This window comes from Toxorhynchites rutilus, chromosome 3, assembly GCF_029784135.1.
Source record: "Toxorhynchites rutilus septentrionalis strain SRP chromosome 3, ASM2978413v1, whole genome shotgun sequence".
Lineage (NCBI taxonomy): Eukaryota > Metazoa > Arthropoda > Insecta > Diptera > Culicidae > Toxorhynchites > Toxorhynchites rutilus.
Window position 1 is genome coordinate 175,645,585 of NC_073746.1, and position 25,120 is coordinate 175,670,704.

The 25,120-nt window shown below is 40.0% G+C and overlaps 2 protein-coding genes across 5 annotated transcripts in view; one reads left to right on the plus strand and one right to left on the minus strand.

Annotated features, from left to right (window-relative positions):
* LOC129775912 (uncharacterized) overlaps positions 1–25,120 on the plus strand; it is a 580,006-nt gene that overhangs the window by 428,765 nt on the left and 126,121 nt on the right. For all 3 annotated transcript variants that reach the window (XM_055781160.1, XM_055781159.1, XM_055781161.1), the window contains exons 4-6: positions 1,491–1,704; positions 1,775–1,876; positions 8,146–8,262. In XM_055781160.1, the coding sequence (XP_055637135.1) occupies positions 1,491–1,704; positions 1,775–1,876; positions 8,146–8,262 (433 nt within the window). The remainder of the gene's footprint in view (positions 1–1,490; positions 1,705–1,774; positions 1,877–8,145; positions 8,263–25,120) is intronic.
* Positions 1–25,120, minus strand: part of LOC129775911 (beta-alanine-activating enzyme) — a 286,887-nt gene that overhangs the window by 104,572 nt on the left and 157,195 nt on the right. The window lies entirely within an intron of this gene.

Consider the following 25,120-nt stretch of genomic DNA (forward strand, 5'->3'; position numbering starts at 1 on the left):
GTTTGATAGTTAGTTTAATGATATATATTATTTTATTCAATATCAAAAATTGTTATGGAGTGCCGAAATCGATTGACGCAAAAATTTCATCAATCCATCATGAAATGACTGAGCAATAAGCGTTTGAAATTGGACAATTTTCGCGATGTGCTCGATTCTCGATTTTCAATTTGTACCCCAATATGTTCCCGATTGACGTAATCCTACGTCAAAAGATAAAGCGTGGTGCAAAAATTACGTAACGCTAAACATGCCGATTTTGGAGTTAGTGAGTTACTCCTGGACGCACAGCCATAGGATTAAAACTACAGTAGACCCCCGATGATCCGCGAGTGGTGCGGATTATCCGTTGAAGCGAGTTCTATAGTAATTCTATAGAACTTTCCATAATTTGTCAGTGAGTGGTAGGTTCTTGATCTTTTGTTTGGTCATGGTTCATGGTCATGATATCCTCTGGTATACACGGCCTTACAGATGAGCAGTTGAATTGATAATACAAGCAGAAATACTTTTTTTTTGCGTTTGCACTTCATTTTTAGTCCTTTATTCCGCTACCCGCGATATTCGTTGTCCGAGGTGACGTTGCCAGACTATTCCGCGGATAATCGGAGGTCTACTGCACTCAATTCTTGTTCGAACGGTCATCACAAATTCATGCTCAATTTCAAATGGGACTATCTTTACGTAGAACGGAAGTAAAAAGTTGAGTGTTGCTCGCTTCCGAAAACCCGTAATTTTTATTCCTGCGATTTCGTTGGTTACTGGTAGCTATAGTTCAGTTTTCCTCACGAATGAGGTCAGCTGCTGTTGCTAGAAGATTCCCTCGTGATTTGTACACTCTACTGCCGATGCACGTGCAGTCCCACTGTTGGACCGTCCAGAGCTAAGTAGACAGGGAAAGAAATTCACGAATCGCTGCCCGTGAAACCTCCGTCCCTTTGTACCTAAAATGCACGTAAGAATCGTGATTAGGTGCGGCACTAATTTCTTTCATAAGCACTAAGCTCCGTTACAAGCACTAATAACCGTAATATGCTCTGAGGGAGCATAAGAGAAAAATGTGAACTGAGGAAGAGATGTGATATTGCACTGGTCCCGCGTTACCGCGTTAATTCGAAAATCCGCGTTAAATAAAACCTCGTAAAAAAATACGCGACGCCATTCAAACGATATGCTCGAGTCCCATCGCTTCAAAACGTCCCATAATATGTGCTGTGTGTACCACTTATACCAGACGCAAAGGTCAGCACGTGCACCGTTACGTAATAAGCATCGGCATTTATAGTTGTAGGCAATTAGAGAAACGTACCTCCAGACCCGGAAGAAACGACATTTCCCACAACGGCAACCCACTTTAGGTCTCTCCCATTCAACTGTCATTGATGCACTCATTGATGAGATTATAATAACCGAAATCTAACCACAATATGACTGACTACGATTATCTCTAATTTTTGTTTTTTTTTTCGTTTTCTTCTTCTCCTCCACAGGCGAGTTCTCAGTACTCAGCGTCCCGGAAAAACGTTGGAATTTTCGGGTTAAAACACGAAGTGTTTTTTCTAAATTTAGAAGATGGCTACTTCGGCTGTCAAGTCAACGAATCCACAGATTATCTGCAGCTGTACGAGCTATCCAAGCTGTGTGATGGCACATCGGACTGCTACATGGGCTCCGATGAGCTTAGAAATAAGTTAAAGTGTACAAGTAAGTATGGATGATCGGATGATCTTGATTCGATCACTTACCCGTCAATGTTCTCAACTCTTTTTTTCAGACGATTGTGATAAAGACGGTAAAGCCTGTTCGAACGGAGTGTGCCTTGAAGGCCTATGCCATTGTAACGATGGCTTCGGTGGTTGCAACTGCCAAGATGCAGGTGAGTTATGCAAGTTCACCTTTACACGAAGCGGTTATTCATTCATTCATCATCATCTTCATATACTTTTTGGAGCTTTTCAGCGAAAAATACTCAAATCGAATGTAGACATTGTTTCAATAATATGCATCTAACCAACATCGATTAAGCGGAGAAAATTGTTCACTGGAACATCTCAAACACCGCATTCTCATATGCTTTTACCTTTTTTTGTCTCCCCATAGCCGCGTGGTAATTATTATTTATAATGCGCATTTCAAGCAATAAAACAAGTAGCATTAGCATCAGTAAATGTACACTGAAACATTCCCTCCTCTCCTATTCGCAACAACCCACGATTTGAATAAAGAGCTTTTAGCAGGGTAATTGAAGCCTGTTCTTTCTTTTCACCATTCTCACCTGGAAGTAAGAAGGGCACTGATCGTGGCGCGAAGTTTATTTGCGGGGGTGCCAATTCTGTCATGATCTAAACACAATCCAGAGAAGAAACCCCTTTGCCTTCCGTCATTATTCAATTTTCTCCTGAAATTTTAGCTCGACGGAGCGAAGAAAATACGTAAATTAGCAGTCTTCCGCGTTGGTTTGTGGTTCACAGAAATATTGTTTGCTACCCTAGAATGCTTCGGGTCACAAACGATTTTTATGCTGTGCGAGAACTACCTTTTTGGCATTCATGGAGCGCGCGGAAAGGTACGCTCCAAATAGAGGTGTTTGCAGTCGTGATCGGAGTTCTCCAGCAAAATAACTGTTCAAATGTGATACAAATTATTATGCTGATTCCGAATGTAATACTCGCTAGAATAGTGGGATATATTCCGCGTGAAGAATGAGAAACATGAAGTCGATCCCCCTCTGTTACTGTTTACAACACATATTTACCGTTTTCTCCTATTCTTCGGAGTGAATGTTAGAGCATGGTTCAGTTGATTTACAACTAAACTTTAACTCACTCGTCGGAAGTTTATTCTGATTGCATCCCTCGCAGTTCGCGTAAAGCTTGTTACTACAGAATTGATAATATACGTTTATACGCGCGTATGGCTATGATTAGTGCTAATTAATCATTGTGGTTTACTGCAGTTCGAGAATCCAAGCTCGTTAGGTTTCTCAGCAATCCATCTGCGATACCGGGGTTCCTTAAACAATGCGGAAGAGAACACTCGGTCTGAAGACATTCCACACATTTCAGCTTGCCTAATTCACGGCTGGTAGAGCATCATCCCATCAATTCATGAATAAAACTATGAATTTCTATTCTTACTAATCCGTGCCGTGTCAATAACGAACAACTAATGTGAATCAGACGCGCGTAAATCGGTCACTCGAAATGCAAATGCAGCGTTTGTTCGGCGGACAATGTGGATAGAAAAATCATAACAATCTATACTACCCCGTATTCAATTTATTGAGTAAAAATAAGTCCTTCGTGATTTCAAATCACAGAACTCCCAACTCATCAATAATCCAGCTAGCGAGCAGACGGCATCGAGGCAAATGGCCTTTTTCGAGGCCGAGTGTTGAGCTTAAAGTTTAAATCCTCTATAATTCAAAACATCATCACCATCATTCAAGTCGTCTCGTTGCAGCTTGCAGACAGCAGTTTCTCTCAATGCTAATGTCACACACAGCGGTTTTGCTCGATACTAGGGCAGTCTTTCGGATGTCGTTTGATGGAAAGTGCTACTGTATTGCTGCAACACATTATTTCTAGGTGTAAGTTTAAAATTTCTAACACGAGAGCGTCACGTTTGGGGTGCAAGGTTTTGAGCGTTTGTTTCTTTTTGCAAATTGAACGAAGTGGTATGACAATCACTTATGGTTTGTTACTTATAGACCCAAAAACTTGTTTCAATAGCTCAAAAACTGCTTTGAAAGTTAACTATTGAAATAATAATAATTTATAAATATGGGTACCGACTCTAAAGTACATCTCGATCAAGATTCGTGTCGGGCACACGTACAGAGCATTGGAGACAGCAACATCACAATTACGAAAACACTTGTAATACTAACCTCGAGCCAACCGCGAGTAATCGGTTACAAATTACTAACATACTTGTAAGACAAACACTATCGAAATATTGAACTCCCGGCCCCGTCAGGCTGACGCCATATGAGCCTTAATAAAAATATATATTTTGGATAAAAAAAAAGATTGGTCGATGCATGTCGTCGACTGGCAGTGAAAGCGTTATGAATACTGTGCTCGACCTGGTCAACTTCAGTTTCTATTTTGCTACCGTGTCGAACGGACGTACATTGACCCTTTCACTACGGCAGTGTGCTCCGTCGAAGTGCTACCGCTGAACGGAGCACTGCGCCGAAAAGTATGCATATCGCGCTGGTGTGATCGATGTGCAGTATCACCCTGATGTCGTCTATAGACGACGCTCGTAGCGAAAGGGTTAAACATTTATTTATTTATAATGATACTACATCCCATTGAGAGATTAGATCTACTTCACAATTTTTCGCCAATAATCCCGATCCATGACTGCAGTTCTCCAACTCCCGGCTGCACCGATTCTTGCCAAGTCCTGCTCCACCTGGTCCAACCACCTCGCTCGCTGGGCTCCTCTCCTTCTTGTTCCTACCGGATTCGATGCGAACACCATCTTTGCAGGGCTGCTGTCCGGCAATCTTGCAACAAGGCCCGCCCATCGCACTCGTCCAGCCTTGGCGACTTTCTGAATGCTGGGTTCGTCGTAGAGTTGCGCCAGTTCGTGGTTCATTCTCCTTCTCCTCTCCGCTTTCCTGTACACCACCGTATATTGTTCTGAGCACTCGGCGTTCGAAAACTTCAAGCGCTTGTGAGTCCTCTTCAAGCATCGTCCATGCTTCGTGCCCATAGAGAACAACCGGTCGAATTAGGGATTTGTACATGGTACACTTCGTACGGGGTCGGAGTTTGTTGGACCTCAAGGATTTGCGGAGCCCATAGTAGGCTCGACTTCCATTGACAATGCGTCTTCGAATTTCACGGCTGTTGTTGTTGTCAGTTGTTATCAACGAGCCAAGGTAGACAAATTCCTCTACCACCTCGAGCTCGTCGCCGTCGATCACAACACTACTACCAAGAAGAACTCTGTTGCGATCAGTCCCTCCTGCTAGCATGTATTTAGTCTTAGACGCATTGATCCCAAGCCCAATCAGCCCTGCTTCGTGTTTCAGTCGGGTATACAAGTCGGCTACCGTCGCATGTGTTCTTCCGATTATGTCCACGTCGTCGGCGAAGCAGATAAACTGACTAGACTTGTTGAAAATCGTGCCCCACATGTTGAAGCCCGCTCTCCGCATAACACCTTCCAGCGCCACGTTGAAGAGCAGACAGGAGATTCCATCGCCTTGTCGAAGTCCCCTGTGAGTCTCAAATGATTCCGACAGCTCACCTGAGATCCGCACACTGCACCGCACACCGTTCATCGTTGCCTGAATCAGTCTTGTCAGCTTTCGGGAAAAGCCGTGTTCGTCCATGATCCTCCATAGCTGTCGTCGGTCGATTGTATCATATGCGGCCTTGAAATCGACGAAGATGTGGTGTGTAGGGACCTGATACTCGCGGCACTTTTGGAGGATCTGCCGCAGTGTAAAAATCTGGTCCGTCGTCGAGCAACCGGGCATGAATCCGGCCGGATAACTTCCCACAAATCTACTTACTATTGGCGATAGGCGGCGGAAGAGGATCTGAGACAAAATTTTGTAGGCACCATTCAAGATTGTGATGGCACGATAGCTCCCACAATCCAACTTGTCGCCTTTTTTATAGATGGGGCAGATTACCCCGTCCTTCCACTCCTCCGGTAGCTGTACTGTGTCCCAGATCCTGACTATCAACCGGTGCATACACTCTACAAGTTTTGTCGGTCCTCCCTTGAAGAGCTCCGCTACGAGGCCATCCTTACCAGCTGCTTTGTGGTTCTTGAGCTGATTAATGGCCTCCTTAACTTCACCCATCGTCGGGGGTGGTACGTCGTCGTTGTTCATTGCACCGGTGTAGTCCTCCTCACTGTCTGCGCGCTGTTCAGGTGTTCATCGTAGTGCTGCCTCCACCTTTCGATCACCTCGCGTTCGTTCGTCAAGATGCCTCCTTCCTTGTTTCTGCACATTTCGGCCCGCGGCACAAAGCCTTTGTGCGAGGCGTTTAGTTTCTTGAAGAACTTCCGCGATTCTCGAGAACGATAAAGCAGCTCCATCTCCTCACACTCTTTCACTTCCAGGCGGCGTTTTTTTTCCCGAAAGAGATGTGTTTGCTGCCTTAGTTTCAGTCTGTATCGTTCCACGTTTTGTCGAGTCGCTCGTTGCAGCATGGCTGCGCGTGCTGCATCATTCTCGTTCAGGAGCGCTCGGCACTCGTCGTCAAACCATTCGTTCCGTTGTCCTCGTTGTTCATACCCGATGACGGTCTCTGCTGTGCTGCTAATTGCTGATTTTAAGGAGTTCCAGCATTCATCGAGGGGAACAGCAACAGGGTTAAACATTAAACATTAAATAGAACGTATTTCGTCTGTTTTCATAACGTTAAGTAGAAATTGTTTGTGTATGATTGAATCGCATGTTGAATTACAAGAGTTGTTTATCAAATAGATAATGGTGGTGGGGGAACAGTTATCCCTTTCACGACAAATTTTTCCCTTCGACGAAAATCGTTATCGATTGTTCAATTATTATTGAATCGATATTTATTTTACGCAATAAAACGTATGTCCAAGGCAGAAAATGTGTTTCTGAATGAAAAAAAAAAGAACTGTCAAACATGGTCCGGTCTGACTTAACAAAGACCGCATAATAAATGTGTTATGTGCAATGTCCACTTGTGCTTCACAAGTAACGATTTTTTTAGTAGAATACCATAGCTAACTATTTATTTTACTTTTCATATGATTTTTTTATAATGCTTTTTGTATTACAAAGCAATAAATAAAATACCGATATAATAAACCTAACTCTTCATTTATTTACTTTTATGGTCCATAGGGAAAATATATATCCCATGAAATTATAGGAAACCAAAACACCCTGCTATGTTTTTCTGGTGATATTTTGTTACTCTGCACCCACAATAGCTAAAATATTGTGTTGTATTGGCATATATTGTTTTGGACATCTTATGGTCCTGAAAGGGTTATATTATCGCCCGGCGCCTCACTGTGTGTAGCACGTGAAGAATGTGTGCGATGCATACTGCATGGGTAACAAGGACACAAATCTTGTATTCGCGAGAACAAAAACGAATCATGAATTAACCATTTCGGCTGCGTCTACGAAACCACGCAAACCTATCGGTCCTTTTCAGTGTCACTTAAACTTTCGACTAGACTGTTATTTTTGAAAATTCTGATGTATTCTAAAATATTATTCTAACTAATAAAAGGCGAATTGTATTTTCTACTTTCCTTTTTTCCCGGAAAAAAGTTTTTGTGAATTTAGGAGTGTGTTCCGATGCATTGGTATAATGGCGTAATGATGATGTTTTGAATTATGGAGACTTTAAATTTTCTCAGTTCATTCGACTCCAGGCTTAAAAAGTGCTGATTTGAAAAATAAAACTAAACGGTCTTGAGGAAGGTCATTTGAAAAGCCTCGCTGCCGTCTAGTCGCTAGCTGGATACTAATCGGTGATTTTTTTCCAATCAATCATTCAATTCTCGTGAATTCGTAAATTGTGAATTCGGGTTGCTGTCCAGAGCTGTGTTCTTCAGTGGAGAACTGGAGGTGAAAATTTGTGTCGGTGCTGTTACTTTCGCCACCACCACACAATAGATTCGTCATGGATTTTCTGTTGCCGTTCTGCGTGTTCTTTGGAGCGTTGAGGATGAAATTTTGTAAATTTTAAAATACTGAAAAACTACTTGGATATTCAATTTGTCTAGAGCACTGAAACAGCTCTAGACAATGAACAATCAACAGTACAAGTTAATGTTAATTAATTTGACAATCTGCTGAAATTGGCGTTTTATGGCTCCACGAAACGTTCGCGTCCCACACTCAGTGAAATCATTCATTTATCGGCTCGGTTAGTGCTATCAAACATTCGTACTAAATGCCCGATACACCATGACTAACACGTGTTTGTGGCCCTTATGAAAAAATGTTGAGTACCACTGTTCTATAGTGATAAACGCAACTTTTAAGTTAATGGCAATTTCCTCAAAATAATTAAATCGACGACGATGATGATGATGATAATGATGCATAAAAACACGCTGTGTATATCCCAATAAACTGTATAAATATAATAACGGTCATTGTTTTTTTTCTTTTTTCCGCAGACGAAAACGAATGTAAATATCGACCCTGTGACGTTTTCGCGCACTGTACAAATACGTTAGGTAGCTTTACTTGCACTTGTTTTCCTGGTTATCAGGGCGACGGCTTCCATTGTGAGGGTAAGTACACATTCTTTAAATTATATACTTTTGCAGCGCCGTAAAAAATCAACCAACGACAAAATGGCATTGTAAAATAAAAATAGAGCAAGACTTTTTTCGAATAATAAATAAGAAGGATTGAGTTTGAGCTTGGGTAGACTGTATACTTCGTAGTTGCTCTCCGTGATATACCTGAATGACACTAATAAATAATAATCCATTCTTTTAGTGCAAGTCACCAAGGGAAGGGAAAGAATGTTAGGATGATATTCGCGGCCAGGATCACTCTACGAAAAATGTAACAAAAAATTAAGAGATTTCAAATGCATATTACGCAGAATCGTTCTTACGATATATGTTATAATGTATACCATTAGACGTCAAATTGATCCAGTAATTTTGTCGCCTGAGAAATCAACAGTGAAAATAGTAAAACAAGTGAGCAATTTAACGAATAAAATAGGTATGTAATATAGTAACACACTTACTGCAAGGGATAAAAAAATCGCGAAATTCGCAAGGAAAATTTATGTTTTAAGTATTTAAGAATTGTGAAGTACGACCGAGTTTGAAACTCGATCGGATTCCGGAATATGGGTAATTGTTTGACAGAATCAAATTTGGTCTGAATGTGATATGGGGTGAGGTAAGTTTTTCAGAATTATTCATGTTTTTCGTGTACACTAGATAACTCGAAAAACACGTCTGTTCATTATGAGAAGGTTAAGTTCTATTTGCAAGGTAATGTGCGTCTCACCCAATTTTACCTTTATTCTCTAAATTTCTTATCTCTATGCCATATTCACGAATACACTTCACGGGGAAAACGAAATGTACTTTTTTTACTGTGTTGCTGTTTGAATAATGAATGAATAAATTAATTAATGAATAAATTCAACTAGAAGACGAAGCCAACCTATCTCATGATGTTTTCCTTGGTATTGTTGGTTTAAGTTTGATTCATTTAGTATCCGGTATCACAAAACAGTTGTATTTCGGGATTGGTTAAAGGTACAAAACAAGGTTTAGAATGACGTTATATCGAGGATACGTTGTAACGAGGGTACGTTATATAGAAGTTCCCCTGTAATGGGTTTTCAAGCATAATGAAAACATTTAGAAATTATGAATGAAAAATAAATTCTCCGTATTAAACTAGTATTCAATGTAAATGGAAAACTTTGTTTTCTTCATGTAGTAAAATACTTCTCTACATTTTTTGTATTGTATCTGAAGATAATTTTGTATTATTATGATAGTGCAAAACTGATTTCGTATCCAGATGTCGACACCGTACCGTTGACATTGCAGATACACTTCATTTCATTTTCAACGTGAAGTGCATTCGGAAATACGGCCCTCTGTGTCTTCTCTATTAATTTTCCTGGTTACTTCTCGATTGCTTTAGCTTATATTCTTCAATTCAAGGGTCAATCTCCGTTAGGTTCCGTCCAAAAGCCCTTCTTCTTCCAGTGTCGCGCTTGAAAAGATATCATCGACACTGCAACACCATGTATAAGGCGCCTAGAAGTAGAATTTAGGGTTAGGGGAGCGGTATATGAAAACGGTACGGTAGAAAGCAGGACGGGAATTATTTGCTTGTAGCGTGAAAGAGACAGACTGATCACGAGCGAGCTTCGGCACTAGCGTATTGTGTTTTGTTTGCAAACAAAACACAGTAGACTTCCAAGGTGGCTGAAGAGTGGTTTTAGCCAGGGCGCCTGGAAGTATATCCTAAGGTGGGCCAACTTGCTAAGAGCACTCTGCAGCCATTTTTATTTTTACAAGCTCAGTTACATAAGTTTAAAGGAGCCAAACTCCTATCTGTATTGTTACAAGTATATATAAACATTTTTCATTAATTCTAGTGTTAATGAAGTAAAGAACCGATTACTCGCGGTTTGCTCGAGTTTAGAAGGGTGACATTTTTTTCAGGAAAAGGAAGGGATATAAGGATATGTTGACAATGTTCACACTCACATTCGCACTCACATTCATCATACTCAATTCTTAAGCCTATCTTATATCTAATATGTATTTACATTTCACCTTATTCTATTGTTAGTAAGAAGGGATTTGATTTCTCGCGAAGGAAAAGGAAAAGGAGAATATAAGGATATAAGGACAATCACACACGAAGATCGATAACTTTTAGGAAGACATATATTTGGGACATGTAATCAAGGTCTAACCGAGCCAACACATCTCTCACCGGCACATTGGGCTGTTTTCTTTTGGCCCGAAGAGAGTTTTCTAAATTCGATCTGGCAACAAGATACACCTCGCACGACCAAACAACGTGTTCAATGTCGTGGTAACCTTGGCCACAAGCACAGATATTGCCATCGGCAAGATTGAAACGAAAGAGTAGCGCGTCTAACGAACAGTGATTGGACATGAGTCGAGAGAAGGTGCGAATAAAGTCCAGACTTCTGAACCATGGTTTGAGGCTAACCTTAGGGATAATCGAGTGAAGCCACCGACCCAATTCATCTTCGTTCCACTTACGTTGCCAGTTAGCGATGGTATTTTTACGGAATAAAATTCATTGAAGGCTATTTGACGCTGATAAATATCGCCTTCAATTGCACCTACCTTTGCCAATGAGTCAGCCCTCTCATTACCCGAAATTGAACAATGTGAAGGGACCCAGACAAAGGTAATGACATAACAGCGTCTGGTTAAAGCACTCAAAATTTCTCGTATTCTCGCCTTGACCATGATGAGTACGATTTTTGCACACAAGTACACGCAACAAAACTACATGACAGATAGTCAAGGTGAATATAATCCAGGTGGAGCAAGTATTGAAAATCTAACGGCATGGTTGATGAAATTGAACTTGTGTTCTTGTTTTCGGCCAATTTTAATTTCTCAATATTGCTTGATGAATAGAATAAAGCATTTGACTGCTATTGGTGGGTGTGTCATGTGAAGAGTAACATTTTGATAGTTTTACAACGCTCCGGAAGAGGGCTATCAAGATGGTTGAAAAAGACTATCGCATATTTGGACTAGGAATAACCTTTGTGTATTGACAATTTATCTTGTCTTAAAATTTATAGTCATTCCTCCAATGATTGCTCGAAAAAATGCATCGATAGCTAAGCATTTGCAATAACGTTTATCGGATCACAATTGAGCCAGGAATCATATTAAATTAAAACTGATTCTATCACTATGCGCTGCAAATTTCCCTCTTGAGATTCACTCGGGCCGGCTTTGAGGAGCGTTAATTTCCAATGAAGGAAACCACGCTGACTGCAATCTGCTAACAAATGATCTGCTCGTGTCGGTAGCCTTTTCTCCGCTATGAACCCAATTTGTTGTAAGTTGTAAACTCAGACAATCTCCGAGCGATATCTGATGGAGATTGTGCTGGCTCAGTCGGAGAAGCGAACCGGGCTTGTCAATTCCGCCTAGTGGAGATGATAAATTTATCACTTATCTTGCGGTGTTGCACACACTTCGCGTATAGGAGCGATATCCTGCTGGGTGAACTTGTTGCGCATAGGCGCCTTCGCCGAACGCCTCTTTAAGGCAGGCCGATCTTGGGTACGATTTGCATTTTCTTAAATGCAAAACACGCACCACCAGCAGCAGCAGAAATACCACCAGCAGGTGATTTATCTTTTACAATTTGTGTAACTTCCCGCGAAAATTCATGGCCGATTCCGGGTGAAGAACGCTTCACAAGTATTTATAGATTCTCGGGTGTGCGATAGAACCCAGACCTCATTAGTTGTCGGCAAACCGTGTGAGCCCACATAAACCTAATCTCTTTATGAGACTGCTGCAGCATTAGAGTTTCGTTGCAGTTGAATAATATGCATGGCAAATCAGTAATGCGAGAAGTGTTGGGGTTTGGGTGTTCTCATGATATCCCATATGAGGTTGTGTAATTTTTCCTGAATTCCGTAGCGTAAATGAAGGAATGCTTCAGTCAACGGTTGATCGCATCCCATCAGAGGTCAACACGATTTACCTAGGTACGGTACATGTTCAGTTCATGTGCAATGATTTGCTAGAACTTGCCAGTCTACTGTCTCTCTGTGTATCTCGGTTGTGCACGATCAACATGTGATGCAGCATACCGTACAAGCTAAGAAGCCGCAAGAAGCTAATTTTTATTACAACTGCCAAGATTTGCTCGAACTGATTTCAACAAGAAACTTGGTAGTGAGGGTGATCCAATTCGATAAGGCTACACCACGTCACGACCACAGAAATGCTTACTGCTGAATCTTGTCCCGTGCTGCCATACGGATCACGGAAATGCGCGCTAAGCAAGTGAGAACAGATCCACGCCCGCAACAAGCAAGGGATCAGAGCGCCACCCAGACTTGCCCCACCGCAGAAAGCACGTGAATGATGACATGAGCGACATAAGGCTTTTTTTTTCGCGGCGCGCAGTTTTCGCAGGAGGTGCCAGCAGGAGGAGAAGATAAACTGTGTGATCGTATCACATTCTCGTTGTTTTTGAACATGTCATACGTGCGGCCACGTATTACCACTAAACCTCGAGGTTGCCCCGATAATTGCCGGAGCAAATGAAAAACGGGATTTTACTGCTATCTGTCGTGATTCTACGAATGATTCGCGATGTCACCTTGCCGTTGGACGTAAGCATTGGAGAATGAAAATTAATGGAGAAGGTTCGCGAATTGTGTTCCCAATGAGAGATAAGTTGTAACCAAAATTTTTATTTTGAGGTTGGATCCGAAATGCATGAACAATCAGGGCAATTATAGTTTAAGATCTGTTTGAGGTAAACTCTGAAAAAATAATTAAGTATGCAACGGATCAGCGTGAGTTCTTAGTACACTCACAGTAATAAAATCGAGGATTTCTCACAATATTTTATGTGTCCAATAACACTGATTATGAAGTAGACACAATAATAGTAAAATGTAGTGCCTCAGTCAAATCATACTTTCAGCATATTCATTCCGAATTGTCGCGCATAAAGTCTCCAGCGGCGCAACTGTTGGCATGTGGTTTACACCAGAATAGCTCATCACAAGGCAAGGCCTTTGAACTCTATGGGTAGAGCCTCTTCGGGAGGTGAACGAACGCACGGTTTAGCAGGCGTGCGACAGCTGGGATTATGAGCCGCGCGCGAAGCTCTCTTCGCTGTTGCGAGCGGCTTAATGATCAAATTTAACCACTTTTCATGTATGTAAGCCGGACGGATCAACAACAGCCCGGGAGTTCACCGCGAAGCAGCGAGTGAGCATTTATAAGGCGTAATGGGGTGTAATGGGCCATAAGACGAAATTATTGGCGCGATCTCCCCTTTCGTCACAGTCGTCGCAGCGTTGGGCTCTGCTGCTCCTGGCCCACTGGGAGAACACAAAGAGTGCAGACGATAAAAGTGTTGTCGAGATTTAATCGCTGCCGCCATTACCGTATATCGATTCTTTGCAGGCAGGTATCTTTGCACATTGCCATTGTTTGTGTTAGTTTATGTGTTAGAGTGTTTGGTATTTTCTGAACGAATGTGTCTCGAAGATGCCAAAACGGTAACGGGACTGTTCTGTTCAAGGTAATCTTCAAAAGGAATACGATGGAATTGGAGGACTCGCATCACAAATTACACCTCCACGGTTACCCCGACAAGAGTTCAAGTTTCTGTGTTCTGTAGAACTGTCTTATTGTGAATCATCTATGAGACTAATCCAGAATATTTTCAGAGCGATATTTTTCTTTTCTAATGGCCGAATGCAGATTGATTGATTCCTAACGAATACTTTTTATAAAAATTATGTTGCAATCCTAAGTATTTTTTCATTGAGTCATTTCACGCTGTTCATTGTTCACACAATCTCTTCGACCGATCCTTCATATGATGGTGGTCACCAATTTCTCGTTTTCATATGACAAATTTTAGTGAAGAAAATTTGCATGATCAGCATGTCCGTTCTTGCATCTGTCTTATGTTCCGGTCCTCTTCCCGGTCGATCGACCACGCTGTCGAACATCTGATGCTTCCGAATGACCAGCTGAACCGCACCACGGCTTACCCCGTACTTCCCAGAAGTGTTTCGTTCTTACGCTGGTCACGGTCGCGCACTATCAAATTTCGGACCTGTGTTGAAATGTGCTTTCCTACCAATTTTCCTGAAGCTTTCTCAGCGTCAAAAACACGCCACTACGTACGAAAAGTTGACTTAACAACTACGAAAATTATGTTTGTATCAGATGTAAACAACCAACTGTCAAAACCGAGGGGTGCATCGATGAACAAAACACGGTAAAACAAATTTACGCAAGTGGATTTTTTTATATCATACCGTGAACGTATCCATTTAGGAACAAAAGTCATTTTTTTGCGTTTTCTGGAAAATAAATCAACGATACTGCAAAATGGTCTACTAATTACCTACTTTTACGAAGTATTGACTGGAATACCGAAAAGTATGGAAAACTTTTAATATTGGAAACTTTGATTTCAAACGAGGATGATTTTTTATGTGCCCATCACTGTATGTCACGCACAGCGTTCATGCTCGAATCGAAGTCAAAGAGTAAGATAACCTCGGAGGATCGATAGCGTGTTGTAAAAGAAGAATGTCATAATTCGCTTTGTGAATTTTGTTCGCTCGATAAAAGGATGTATCGTGACGGTTTTCGTGCCGATTTATGGAGAATACTTGTGGTTTTTTTTCTGCATCGCACGCACATAATATTATAAGACATTTTCTGAGCGTCTTATTTTTTCCAAAACTTCACTGCATCAAGGCATTGGTTGTCATGATATTTCCTTTACATCATGGCTTCATCGGAACAAGCGCACCCAAACAAGCGTCGCTAGAAAATGTTTTCATGGCGAAAGTGCTGAAAGGAGAAACTGATGCCTCGGATATTCTCGCCGAAATCAATTTCTATGTACCAGAGAGAAGACTGCAACAGCGAGATTTCTTACAGCATGGCACACGTAATGTAGAATATGCACAACATGAACCAATTCGATATATGTGCAGTATTTGTATTGACAATTTTGAGCTAACTACTCAAAAACTACTAAGACGTTTCAACAACGACTCTATTCAAGTCGATAATTGTTTGTTAGTATTGTTTATTGTGTGAAATTTTGTAGAGTAAAAGAATTGAAGAAATATTAATAAATAAATAAATTTCATCTTCGGCAGAAAAAATGCTATTTCGTGTCCGGAGGCGTCAAATGAGCAAATAAAATCTCAAAAGCTTTAAAATGTCTGTATGTATAGGAGCAGACAACTCTTTCTCTAATACACTCTGTCCAGCTTCTATAAGACCAGGTGATGATCTTGCTGCTTGGTGTCATAGTAAATAAACAGTGCTTCAATTTATATTCTAGTGTGTAGGTATTGGTGACTACCATGATTTTGCATGATTTTCATATGTGTGTGTGCAAGCGCTGAGCGTAAACGAATGTTTTCGTATTTTCAACTGTCAAACTTCTAGAAGACCAGTTACATTTTCCGTTGTTTTAATTGTTTTGATCAATTAAATCTGGAAAATGCCGAAGGGAAAAGTCCTCACGAAAAGAGAAGAAAGACAAATCGATGCATTTCACCAAGAAAATATTGGTATCAGAGAAATTTCTCGTCGGATTGGACGTTCCCATCAAGTAGGACTCAATTATTTGGCGAATCCTCAAGGATACGGTAAAAAGGAGAGAGCTCCATGTAAATCGAAGCTCTCTGACCGGGATAAGCGGGGAATAGCTAGAACAGGTTCGAATACCTCAAAATCGCATGTGCAAATAAAGCAATATTTCAACTACTCAACTGCTCGGGTGACAATTCGTCAATTTTTGATAAAAAAATCCTTACATAAAGAGGGCTTAAAAGGTTAAACCTCCTCATCTTACACCATCTCACATCGAAAGTCTGAGTTTTGCCAAAGGTCACATGAACCGACAGTGGGACATGGTATGTTGTGACAAATGAAAAATACTTTTTGCTATATACGAAAAGTTCTTCTATGTATAGGATATCTTCACTGACGAAAAGAGTTCAATTTGGATGGTCCTTATGGTTTCAACGGGTACTGGCATAATTTACGGAAGAAGGAACAGTATTTTCATCTAGGAATTTTGGTGGAGACTCGTGCATGGTTTGGGCGGGATTCTGTGCAACCGGAAAGCTCAATATAGCTTTCACATCTTTCAAGGATTACACATATGTTCTGGAATCCTCTCTCCTACCGTTTTTGAGTGGATATCGTCACAAAAATTCACATTTCAGCAAGACAATGCTACTATCCAAACCAGCAAGTAAGCTAAGCAATGGATTAAGGACCAAAAACTTAATTTTTTGCGACTGACTGCCTCGCTCTCCAGACTTGAATCCTGTTGGAAATCTTAGGGGGGATCCTTGTACGCAGAATCTACACTGAGGGAAGGCGGTCCACCACGATTGAAGAGCTCAATGTCGCAATTTCGGAAAAATGGAAAAATATCGAGAAAACTGTTCAGCAGAATTTGATAAATAGTATTCCAACACGAATTTTCAAGGTTATTCGTCGAAATGACAAGGTCACTAATTATTGACATGTAAATCAGCCGATCGTTTTGAATTTTTCATTGATAATACTTATGAATTTTGAAGTGGTCTTATAGAAACTGGACAGCAGAAATTATCATATTTAAGCACAATAAATAAACAAACAACTCTTTTGAACGAAATTGACGTTAAATATACTTTGTTCTAAGCATTCAACAATGTATGAATGTATCTTGTTGAAATTCTAACTGTTTTCTGTTGCAACGAAATAGAATCAGTGTGGTCCAATTGTCCAATGTTTCTTGTCGATCCAAAAAAATCGGGAATCGGAGAGGAAAAATATCAATCCAAGATCACCCAATCCTAGTATCATGCACAAATCGCAGCTGTTTATTTTTTGGTCAATTATTTGGTCAATATTGATACGAATATGTTCAACATTTGCAATGGTTTGTAGCCAATGATTCCTTTGGGAAGCGATGTTTGAATGCCCATCCGGAAGTTTCAATTCGCGATTTGTCATTAAAATTACTGCTGCAGGATCGCATGAAGCACTTCATTTTTAATTTGAAGGTGATATTTTCTACAGTGGTAGACATTCGTTTAGCTGCACCCTATTTTTCCTCAATATTTTAAAAAATAATTCAATTATTTGTACAGTTTTGCTCATAAAAGACGATTATTGTTTATGTTCATCGAATTCATTCTAAAAAAAGTATTAATTCACTTTTTGTTTTCTAAGTAAATTGCTTCGTGTCTTATTCGACCTTTAAGACGCAAAATAACTTTGGTGTTCCCATTTGTTGATCGTTATATCCCATATTTTTGGCACTATTTAAAGAAATTCCGTACCACTTTCTCAGATAGACCAATTTTTGTTACGATCGATTAGAAAACTTTTGTTCACTGAATATCTTTATTATTTTCCGCCCCTTTTCCGTCAATAGAATACCTTTCGCCATTCCTTCAAATTCTACGTAAATCACTAATCTGACCAACTTCTTACGTTGCACATCTAATATTTATCTTGTAAATTGAACTTTCCCAAGTATGTTTTCAAAAAACACAGATAAAGGCCCTGCCCTGCGGCTAAACGTATGTCTCGGGAAAAAACGACATTTGAATGTTTATATCCACCGATGCCGTCTTGTGTGTGTGATTGTGACGCACGTCCTTTCAATAAAAGTGAAATATACTATCACTACAGCAAATAAGTATCCAGATAAAAAGAACATTCCTAGTTGTTTTGTAAGTGTTTCATGTTTTTTTTTTCAAGTTCGGCTAAACGAATGTCTATCACTGTATACTGGCTGCAAAAATGTGGCGGCTTAACAGCCACCTGCGAAAAATGTTCAGCTTGTCGATCTGTATTCCAGTAAAACCATTGGAAAACACTTTTTTGTTAAACATTTGACAGAACAGTGTATTGTACTGAAAAAAAAAGCATTTATGTTTTGAAAAACAGGTTTCCGAAAATGTAATCGAGGTTCTCCTTAACCTGCCCATCTAGCCTGCCCACCCAGTTCAACTACTGATACTTGCGTCAGTTTCATGATCAGTAATTGGTTGAGGTTCCTATGTCCTAAGGCGTATGCTTGCAATTAAGACATGTTATTATTATTGTGCAACTTTTGTGAAGAAAGAAAACGAAACTCCGGGTATCATGTGTGACGCTAACTAGAGGGGCCACACTTTTGTTTATCGTTCTAAGATCAACGCTATCATCAACGGATCCGCCTCACAGGATGATTGCATCACGCATAATAATGGCAATCAATTTATTCAATTGATTGTCATCCGATGAATTGAGCCACCATGCTTCACTTGCAACTGAGGTTCTTATTTAAATTCATATTAACTGTCATATCAAACGAAGTTCACTTTTACTGTTGCCGTTGTCTTCCAATTCCTTTCGAAGCATCCCTTTAATTGCGTCATACAGGGAGAGAGAAACGAAATTTGACGTTAATGATGAATTGTGCACCATGCACAAGGGGCGCATGTGGTTCCAAGATTGATCGGTCGTCGATCAGCACGATGCTAATTTTTTTACAAACCATACACGAAAATAAATAACATTCCACGTTGTTCACGTTGTTTTTTTTTTTGGGTAGACGTGCTCAACCTTCGATGTCATTCATAAATAATGCATTTGGAAAGCAAACATATCAAAATGAGCATGAAAAGGAACATTATTTCAGCGTCATCCGAACAATTTCATCATATTCAACTTGCATGAAAAATTCGGCCTAACAAAAAAATGTGTTAATTTCATCACTCAGGGAGTTGAAAAATTAAAACACCACACTTGTTGACAGTCAAATTGCCAATAATGAGTATTTTGATAGAAGACGTCAAAATGACCAAAAATTCCGTAGAACAAATAGAATATAAAAATTGCAGAAAATTAAAATGCATTCAGCTCTATGATATCATTTCAGCAAATAGCATTGGCGAATCAATGCTACAAAACTGAAGCCATGTGGCAGCGATTGATTGTGTTTGGTGCATGTTTTACATATGTCCATTATCTGCCAGTGGACGGTAGGGCACAATGCAACCGCCTTTTGTATGCATCTCAGAAAATCATTTATGTTCAACAACACAACAAACTCGACGATCACCAATGACACAAGAGGTATTTTAATTGGGTTCAACCGTTATCCGGGACCGACGAACCAGTGGGTCTGGTTCGAAGAATATCGAATAGGGTTTCGCGTCTGCAGTGACAGCCTATGATTTGCCTTTCGCCGCGTCTGTTGTTGTACCCGAAATGGATGATAGCGATCGCGGATCGGGCAGACGATGAACGGTGGCATAACGGCGTGAGTAGACGTAAACATAACCTATAAAATCGAGTTAGCTCCGGGTCTGAATAAAAGCGGAGGCAGAAAAGAGCAGAAGCAGAGCACAGAACCACGGTAGCGCCAGCGACGCGACCAGAAAGACATAGAAGTTTGTTCTATAAATTTATAATTCTGTATCTCTATCACGTCTGTGTTATGGATTTATAGCCAAGTAATCAGCCGCCACTGGAGATGGAGGCCGCGCGATATAATTGCGTGGTAGTAAATATTTCTCCAATCCATCACACAATGTTTGCCCGTGCGCCGGATTAGCCTATTGCCGTGCGGAGCCTTGCGATCGTAGCTCACGAGGTAAATAACAGTACAGAGAGCTGGAATGGTTGGGGAGGCCCTATTGGATAGCTGCAATTTTACGAGTGCGTCACGCTTTGACACGGCCTGTCGTATCACGAAAGAGAATGCCGAGAGAATATTAATCACTATCCCTCTGTGTTCGCAAACTAGGTTAGGACTCTCGCTTGTCCGTAACTTGATTCAGATCCAGCACGATCATTAATTACGACACACCAACTGTTCCGACTGGCAGCAGCTGATGTACGTAGGGAGAACCACGGTAAGGGTGATTTAGGAACTGTTGACTACTTGTGGGATCTTCTGTTCCCGATTTGCACCATCATGGTGATGATGAAGTTGTGACAAATACATTTTTTCTACGATAGAATCGCTCGATTTGAGACTACCCAAAATAATTCCGGAAGAATTCTCTTTCACAGCGGGAATGTCAAACACGCCTGCAAAAACTCGAATCATAACCAACATCCCGAACATGTGTTTTCAGTCATCCCCTGTTTCTGGGTCAACAAAAGTACTACCTCTAACTGGAGCAGATATCCGACCCCTACCCAGCATGAACCCGTCCCGACGAATCACTCTCTTGTGAATGTATGGTGGAATGGTCAGAATTTACATATAAAACACATTTATCGCGGTTTGATACCATATAATCTCGTTTGTTATATGAGCAAGTGAAACAAAAAAAAATAACGAAACAACACATTGTGCCATCGCTGTGTGAGCATCTCATAACCCACCTACGTGCGAAATGCGCTGAGAGAAAAGCAAAAAAAATACGAGACCGCATTTTGAAGCCTCGTTCCCTCGGCAGCGGCCGGCGAAGTTCGCAGTGAAATTGTGCCACATAGACCCAACTTCTTACCGCCCCAAAGCAGTGGCCACAGCGCGAGTAGATGATTATCAATCACCATAAACAGCTCTTTCAGCTTGTACTGCGGAAATGTAACGGAAGAGTGTTGTTATACTGATTGTCTCGGGATAACACTTGGCACTCTCTACTCTCGGGTGTCCCAATTTCGTACCATTGTATCAAGGATAGCAGGAAAAAAACCGCGATGTGTGAAATGTATGTTAAGATTGGATTGGTGGGAATGGGAATTTGATCATAGTGACTTCGTAGTTTGAAATTTTATTGAATACTTTATTTGTTTTTAATGTTTAAAAAAAATTATCATTCAAACACTTATCCGGTGCAATTCAGCAACAATATGTACATTCTGTCAAATTTATACCGGAAATTTATGATTTAAAATCTTCCCGCTGAACATTTTTGAACTTTTTTTATTTTTTTAAGTTGGTACTACTGTCAGTGGTCTTAATGTCAATATTGAGTGCGATCTGTCATTTAGTTTGTTTAAATGTTTTTTTTATCAAAAAAATCATTCAAAACAAGTGAACTTTTTTTTGCTCGGCAATTTCTGATAACACTTGAATTTTGCACCACGATAATGCACCAACTGGTTCGCTTAGTAAGTGATCGATCGTGAGTTCAAAAAATCAGGGCTGTTGTTACAGAACAACTACGTCCACACAACAATCATCAGCGGAGGCGATCTGGCGTAGTGGTAACATTCATGCCTCTCACGCTAAAGGTCACGAGTTCAATTCTCACTCCCTACATTCTTCCAAAAAAATGGAAGTAAAAGTGACGAACCAGCCAAATGAGTTGAAAATCACTATAATACAGATATATAAAAAAACAATCATCAGCGATGGAGATCGATCCACGGTCGAATGAGATCGATTCATCCATACAACTGCTCTGCTCTGCAAGAAACATCGGGCTGCTGTTCTATTAATAACACAACAATGATCATATCAACCGTCTCCACTGTCTGGTGGTCTAACTGGATAATGGAAGAACAAAAGGAATACTCTTACGCCTCAATGGCTACCGTGTAATGTACCATATGCAATGGTATAGAAGAAATACTCTTACGTCGAAAAATGGCAACTGTGTAATGTGCTATTTATAGATATGATAAAAATGTGACATGTTCAAATTGAGCTCTGTTACAGCTAAAATGCTAATGAGCCTAATTAAACAAATGGGATATAAATGCACCAGCTCATCTATCGATTATTGTGAACGAATTTTCCACTAAACATGGCACGAATGTGATCCAACAAACACCGTACTCTCCAGATACAGCCCCGTGTGACTTTTCTCTATTTCCGCAACTCAAATTACCGCACGTGGGATCCGTTTTAACAGCATTGAAGACAAAGAAACGGATTCGCTGCGTAAACTAGAGACAATACCTGAATACAGTTATAAAAAGTGTTTCGATGACGATGACCGCACAACATTCAATCTCAAAATTCGAGTTTTTATCCGATTATCACCAAATTTACTGGGAGTAAAAAGAAACAATTAAAGTTATCTTTGGCATAATTCATTTAATTTATTTCGCCTTTATATCCGAATGCGCGAATCTTGACCTTAACTTCAGCCAAAAGGCCCTTCACGACCTCAGAATCGACATTTTTTTGCATATTACTCCATGCTTTCTTCATTATATACGTTTTTTTTTTCAAAACAGACCGGCTAATTAGCTTCAACTTGGAGAATCGATCATCTGAATCGGTCTGGTAGTTCAAAAGTTATGAATTTTTGAAAAAAGTCATTGTTGGAAAAAAAAATGGAAAAAACTGATTTTTGAAATGGTCGCCCTAATGAAAAAATTTAAAAAATACTTGTCTAATATTTTGCAATTAAAAACAGAACGACCACTTTCCACGAAACTCTGAGAATCCCTATATCGTTTTGGCATGAAATGGCTGTATAACAACATTTAGAAAGCAATTTCATCATACACTATATCTAAAAAATGAAAATACGAGGGCAGTCCGATAAGTATTTAGCATACAAAAAAAACAAAAAAAAATTGGAAAAGTGGCGATTTATTTCTTAACATAGTCTCCTTTCAGATTGATAAACTTGACCTAGCGATGCTCCAATTTCTTTAATTCATCTTAAAAATACGTTTTCTCGAGGTCTGCAAATTAGACCACCGAGGCGGCGAAGACCTCCTCATTCGACTCACATTTCTGCCCGACGAGTGACTTTTTCAACTTTGGAAACAAAAAAAAGTCGCACGGGGCCAAATCTGGAGAATACGGTGAATGGGGCAGTAGTTCGTAGTGCAATTCGACCAATTTGCCCGTGACGACGACATTTCAGAACAAAGTGGATTTTTCAGAACAAAGTGGGCTAATGAAATTTCAAAAAAATTGATGACTCTAAAACGGATGGGCAGATTTAATAGCGACTCGCAGTTGAAGGCATTACAGATGAAATGCCTACTGTGATTTCATACAGTCTTAGATTGATTCAACGAAATTTTGGAAAAAGAGTTCAAAAAATTCCATAATGGCAGCCTTTTGATTGGGTCCGGATTTTCTCGTGTTTAAGCTTCGCCGATTCGTCTTTTGAACCCAGGAAAGAATCAAGTCAATTTTGACACTCTGTTTTGAAGTGATTCTCGACCGAAAGTTAGAGATAATCAGCATGAAATAGGTCGAGACAGGTTAGACAAAACTTTCCATTTACTGGTTCTCAAAATTGTTATTAATCGATATAGAAACATGAGTTTGAACGTTGACATGAGAAAATATCACTCTGGTTACAAATTTAAGCTGTTCCTGGGTCAATGTTCCCTTTGAACGAAAAACGAAATAGCACTTTTATTTTAAATTTAAATGGCCACTTCACAAAGGCAAACGATAACTCTCAGCCGATAATTTTTGTTTTGTTTGCAAAAAATTACCCATAAATATTCACGCAAACGTTACTTCTTCGATTGTTTATAAAACGTGCTCTAATTTCTTTTTGTACGAAGACTCATCTTTCGGGCAAGAAGAAAACATCGAGTTATGTTTCGACTGATTAAACTAATGTACGAAGCTTACTGTTTAGCTAACAACAATCCGATGTCCCAATGTGAAAACGATTCCAAAAGTTTGACAGATATTTTTGAAGAACAGAAACAATGTGTTGGAATAATTAATAGTTAAAACCCGAAACTATTGTTCATTCAGAAACACTATGACAGATTAACTATGAAGTAAAAAACGAATCATTATGCTTGAGTATTTATTTTGTTAGTTTAAATTGAAAAACGAGACCTTTTTTACACAAGACTTCTATAATTGTGCGTTTTCAATACAGGATCTTCAGATTAAACGCTCACGAAAAAAAAAATCGAATAGCTCCCTATAAAAATTATTTTTCGCCCCGTCGCATTCTTTTCCGCCCCCGACTGCATTCCCCACTTCGGGACGATAATATTCGGCTATTCGTTCAGTCTGATCGGATGGTTTTTAGTGTCAAGTATACAATTTACAAAAACGTGTATTTTTAGTGAAATCGTATGACTCGAGCAACCGAAGCCTTAATGAAACGTTGTCCTCTTATGGAAAAAATTTCAACATTTCTCGTAGTCGATTACTTCCTCTGGGGTACGTGTAGGACCGTTGCTATGTTAAGTGCGATTCACATACAACATCCACGTTCCGTCACGTCACGTTACGTCAGTTATTCTGCCATGCATTTCTTATGGAAACATTCACATACACCGGCAACGTATCGACCCGTCAGCATACGTTCAACGAAAACGACCGGCAGGATTTGTAGGAAAGAATAATTGACGGAGACGGACGGCACGTTTGGTTTTTGTCTGGGCTTTGTGTCTCGGCTTTTGTTTTGATTTCGGTTGTATTTTTTATGCCAACATATCTCTTGATTCCAAACTTCGGAGTCAAAATCATTCGCAACTAGCCGAGAAAAATAGTCTATATATTATTATTGTTGAATAAGGGTCGGAACTACGGGGTTTAAGCATTCAAATAACATAATTCAATGATTTTCATTGATTTTCTCCATATTTAGAACTGATTCTAGGTATGCTAATTCGAAAGAGGTCATTGCAAGATAACACTGTTGTAGGTAGCGACACCATGAATAACATTTAATAAATAATTCATTTGACATTTGACGTGACGGTGCTGGTGTGAGCATTGACTGCATGTGTGAATTGGTGAAGACGTTGACTGAACGTGGACGTTCTTTTCCGTAACTTTCTATGTGAATCGCACATTAATAAGCCACATGATTTGGAGGAACTTAAAGAAGAAATAACTCGGATTTTCAACAGCATCGAATTCGTAATGTTAGAGTTGTGCTTTAAGAATTTTGTGCACCGTTTAAAACGCGTTGTCGAAGAA